The 5,389-nt window shown below is 40.5% G+C and overlaps 1 protein-coding gene across 1 annotated transcript in view; it reads left to right on the top strand.

The window, feature by feature from the left end:
- The first annotated feature begins 3,663 nt into the window (after window positions 1-3,663).
- Window positions 3,664-5,389, top strand: part of LOC119425185 (fibrinogen C domain-containing protein 1) — a 120,040-nt gene continuing 118,314 nt past the window's right edge. Inside the window, exon 1 of the mRNA XM_037692722.1 lies at window positions 3,664-3,774. Coding sequence (XP_037548650.1) covers window positions 3,703-3,774 — 72 coding nt within the window. The 5' untranslated portion in view covers window positions 3,664-3,702. The remainder of the gene's footprint in view (window positions 3,775-5,389) is intronic.

The raw sequence follows: 5,389 nt of genomic DNA, 5'->3' as shown, positions 1-5,389 counted from the left end.
ACTTTGGTAACTGCTGCTGTTTTTAAATGTGCTTTATAAATAAATTTGACTTGGCAAACAGGATTATGAGAAGTATTGGCTTGAATTTTGAACAGTGGAAAGAAGCAAAGGCTCTTGGTCTATTATTTTTATGTCAGTTTAGTACTTGACTCAAGATTTAGCCCAAAACTTGCCAACTTCGTGGTAAAGAAAGTGGCAATTGTACCAGAAGTCACTAAATATCCATCCATTATCTTTACCTGATTCTTCCTTTTGGGGTTAAAGGACATCACAATATCATAACTGACCAGAATGGGAGAGAAATTAAGAAAAAAAAAACAGACATATAGAAATTAATTTTACACAGTCAAAACATGTTATTTTTAATGCCTCAATTCCAAACCTCTTTTTTTATTTAAGATGGGGACCAGGAAAAAAGCAGGCACTCCAGTTTATTTTAGTGCTCCAATTTATTATAAAGAAAAAAAAGAACATTTTCTGCTTTGCATTCAAATGAAAACTGAATTTTTACAAGAACAACATATATAAATAATAAACCATTGTGTGTTTTGAACATTATAAGGTTTTTAAAAGACCATTATATTATGTTATAACCTCGTCATTCCTTGCTGGATATTATGCATAAAACTGTTAATTTTGCTTGTGAGTTTGACCCAACTTGGCTCTCAGTCAGTATGTGACGCAAAGCAGACATTATACTTCATCACCAGTTTTCAATTCAATTGAATTCAGTTTATTTATTTAGCATCATATCACAACAAAGTTGTCTCAGGGCACTTTACAGAAACATCCACATACATCGAAAAGCCTCTTAGTAAAGTTCTCTATCTAAGGAGGCCAGCAGACTCGTTGAATCTTGACTTTGTCACAGTCTCCCATCCAGAGCAAGCACAAAGGCAACAGTGGAAAGAAAAAACTTGTAAAAGTAATAAACCTCCAGCAGAACCAGGCTCAGGACGAGTGGCCATCTGCTTTGAATGGCTGGGTTTGAGAGGACAGGGAGGAGAGGTAAACAAACACAGAATGGCAGGTCCAGATGTAGGGGCAGGTGTACCTGAACAACAAAAACACATGTCAAAGATAGAAAAAAATAACCAGAAAGTTCCTGGAGAAACTTGGAGGAAAACTGCCAGACTGCTGCTGATTGAAGTACTTGATTTGACAGTACTACGTGTTAGGGTTCACTCTCAGCTACCAGCATACCAAATTTCAGCTGATTAGCTCTAAAAATGGTTGAATTATTGTATTTTTTTTCTTTTTAGCTAAGTCGGCCATCTTGTATTATTTTTATTTGGATTCAGTATGTGATAGGGATCTTTCTCAGCTACCACTATACCAAATTTCAGCTGAATCGCTCTAAAAATGGCCGAGTTATCTTTTTTTTTTGTGTTCTCTTTTCGCTAAGGCGGCCATTGTGGATATTTGATTTGCATTATGAATGAATAACAACTCGCTCTCAGCTGCAACCATAATAAATTTCAGCTCAATATCACAAATAATGACTGAGGTTCAGTCAATTTTGTGTTTGCTGAGGTAGCTGTGGCAGCCATCTTGAATCAAAATGGCTTCAAACATTAATCAGTTCTAGACATTCATCTGATGATTATTTTCTGTGAGTTTCAAACTTATCCAAGAGTGAGTTTCTGTTTTCTTCAAGGGCCTCTACACTCTAAGTCATGTAACTTGACAGATGCAGTTAATGTGAGTAGTGTTCTCCCATTCGTTTCCTAAGAGGAAGTATGGCATCTTTGTTAGCAAAATATGTCCCATGGTAACTCCGATTGCATATAAAAGTAGCCCTAATCTCAAGAGCGAGATGGTCTTTTTGGTGGGGGTATATGTTGCGGTTCAGGCTGCATTAATGGTGACGGAACTAAATAAATAAATAAACAAAAGCTTATTAAGTGTAGAATAATAGGTGCCTTCATGCATTGCAATGGAAGTCCCCAATTACAAATACAAACAGGTTGAGCAGAAAGAGCAGCAGAGTGAAGACATGTGGTCAGTTTGTCCTCCAGCAGTCTAAGCCTAAGGGATAGCTCAGGAAACCCAAGCCAGCCCTAGCTATAGGATTTATCAAAAAGGAAAGTTTTAAGCCCAGTTTTAAAACTGGACAATGTGTCAGCCTCATGGACAGAAACTGGAAGTTGGTTCCACAAGAGAGGAGCCTGATAACTGAAAGATCTTCCTCCCATTATTATTTTTTTTTTTCCAGTTTCAGTCATTCCGTTTTTACCATCTGTCTTTGTTTCTTGTGTTTACAGTTTGGAGCATCTCGTGTAAGTCTCAGTTTCTGTTTCCGGTATGTTTTTTTTATGGCAGTATTACACAGATCTGGAGTGGTTACTACAGAATCCAGACTTTTTTTTTTCTTCTGTTTCTGTGTGCATAAAAAACATGTTTTTAAAATAATGTTTTAGACACAATAAATACAAAAAGAGTGTTTTGAGAAGACGACATCCTCATGTGAGCCTGAGGTTGACCAAAACACTATGTATAACAGGTAAGATACTGACTATGCATAACGCTTCCACAAACGTCAACACTAAATGCCCGAACTTTCCCTTTAAACTGGTCTTTTATACCTGATGTCTAAATCTCGTCTTAAGTTAATTAACTCGTGAAAAGGTGGCTCTCAAAACATTTAGAGCACTAATCCTTTGCTCCCCACGCTTCATCAAGCATCCTCTGCCTGAGACTCCCCCAACACCACCCGGGTGGCCACATCCGTCTTTCTGTTCACATCCCGACAGAGTCTGAAATCCCTGCATCCACCTGTGTTGCAGAGCAGGAGGGTCTGCGGTGCGGCGGTGAGTCAGTGGTCCAGCAGTGGAGGGGCTGTGGTGGGTGGGGGTTGCCAGGGCGGTGCAGGGAAGCAGCGCCGCCTCGGAGCGCGTCGCGCACACGGAGGAGAGCCGCTAATTGACAGCCGGAGGATCGGAGCGCCCCGCGCGGCTCGCGTTAATCCCTCGCCCCCCCTCACACCCGCCTCATCCAAGGCAGCAGGCAGAAGAGCCTGGCGCGAGGAGACTGGAGGGAGGTTTTTATCCTCCACCGCCTCGGCTTGGACGGTTTCTGCCGCGCAACTAAGTGGAGAGAGAAAAGGACGGTTTCTGCTCTCCATCCCGTCCTGTCCTCACCTGTCCCGGTTCTCTTTACGAACTGTCGTCATATGGATGGACAAAACGGAGCAGGCTGCATTTAGCAGTCTGGGTACTGGAGGATGTTTTAAAGATCTTTTTTTTTTTTAATTTTTTAATTTTTTTTTTTATTCTAGTGTAAAAGAAAACCTGCGCTCTTGGATCGTTCTTTTTTTCTTCTTCTTCTTTCTTTCTTTTTTGTTCTTTTCGTGTCATTTTGATGTATTTGGGAATCAAGTTGAACATCCCCGGAGCGGAGAGCAAACATGCGTTTTAATAAGTGGAATGGATGCTGAGGAAACTCTGGGAAGAAACTGAAGTTGCGGGTTTTGGTGCGCAGTTTGCGCTGAACTTGTCCCCTCCTCCCCCATTTATCCGATGTGTTCTTAACCTCCCAATTATCCCATGGAGTATATAGGCTGAATCAGTAGAGAAAAGGTTACAATAAATAAATATATATATATATATATATATATATATATATAAATAAATAAAAAATACTGGTATTCTCTGTCGCCTGGAACAAGCAGGCAGATCTCACGCGCACGTTCTTCTCCGTGGGATGGTAAATGACCGATGGGGAATCATGAACAGCTCTTCTGAACTCGAAGATGGAACTCGGCATAAAAACCAGGTATGCTTTTTTTTTTTTGCACATCATCATCATCATCATTATGCAGACTGCATTATAGTGCATGTGTGTGCGCGCGCGCGCCTGTGTGTAGGCGCGCGCGCCCTGTGTGTGTGTTGATGAGGAGTGGTGCATCTGCTTGGTGCAATGTTTCCACGCTGAATTTGGTGGGATGCCTCGTGGGCGAAATCACTGCACTGTGGCGCGACAGTGGCGAGCTTTAAACCACAGAATCACAACTTCTGCTCAGCCTGGGTGAGGATGTGTTGGTGAATTAATGGAACGGAGACACGTGAGAGTAAAAAATCAAATCACTGCAAGGGGAGACACTGTGAGCATCTTCTGCACCCTCTCACACTCCTTCATGTATGCCCAAGCTTTATTATATTAATGTCTCCTTTTTTCTTGTTTAAAGAACTGAAACTTGACTCCATAGCCACCTCTGGGCTGTTTTTTTATTTTTTTTTTAAAGTCTGTCTCCTGCTCAGATGAATTGAAACAGAAGCAGGACGTGGGTTGTGTTACAGTCAGCCAAGCTCACTATAGTCAATGTGTTTTCACAAGGTCAGTGGAGGGTTATTGACAGCCCATAAGGGAGAGAAGGGGGCTCCCATGGAGCAAGGAATCTGATTTCAAGTGTGTGGGGTTCACTATTTAGAGCTTGTCGCCTCCGCCAGAGGAGCAAAAAGACCATGAGCACATTCCTCCTCCTGTAATTAGAAGGAGGACGGGTTTATGTTTGGGCCATTACTGCAAACTGATGTAAAGGCTTTAACAAGGAAGTCTTATCAGTCTGAAGAATTAACATGTTCAGAACCACTTTTAGTTCAGCAAACTCTCTTATAAACACATTTATAAGAGGCTTGCGCTTTTCACTGTGCAGTGGTTCCAATAAAACCTCCCAGTGGCACATTTCTGAGCCCTTATTTACAGAAGCTGCATGGAAGGTATCGCTGCTTGACTGACTGCTGTTGCAGAACATCAGGCCTGTGCAGGAGCCATGGTCATTACAAGGCTGGAGATATTTTTAAGAACTTAAAATAAATGGATTTCCCTTTATACCGAGAAAAATCATTCAATTTTAATACATTCTGGGTTTGTTTGATTGATAATAATTAAAAAAAAGATGAAAGTTTTTGACCAATAAGGCTGTTTTTGTATTATATAATGCTATATTTAATGTAATTACAATTACAAATTATATATTATTTTTTGCAAAATTATAGGCAGTTGATGACAATCTGTAATAGTAAAGATATTGCATGATGCAATCCTGATTTGCAGGATTATTGTAACACTAATCATATAAAAATCACACTCAAATAGCGTCGAAGAGGAGCTGCAAAACTCATCGGCATATGTTACAGTACTAGACCAAGGGTCTCCGATTTCTCATGTTGTTGGAGCCAGCAGGACTTGGATTAGGGAGCTGCCATGTTATATTTTTGGGACCAGTAGTGATGCAGGGCTTTAAATCCTGCCTACTCCCTCCATGCACAACCCATGATATCACATGAGCTTTTTTTTTAAGCATGATTAAAAAAAACACCTCAATTATATCTAAATGTATTAGACAAACTAATAATTAAACATAAAGCAGCAAGGTAAGAACAACATG

This window comes from Nematolebias whitei, chromosome 18 (genome assembly GCF_014905685.2).
Source record: "Nematolebias whitei isolate Nwh7 chromosome 18, NemWhi1, whole genome shotgun sequence".
In the NCBI taxonomy this organism is placed as follows: Eukaryota; Metazoa; Chordata; class Actinopteri; order Cyprinodontiformes; family Rivulidae; genus Nematolebias; species Nematolebias whitei.
This window is presented reverse-complemented; position numbering and strand designations above follow the sequence as displayed.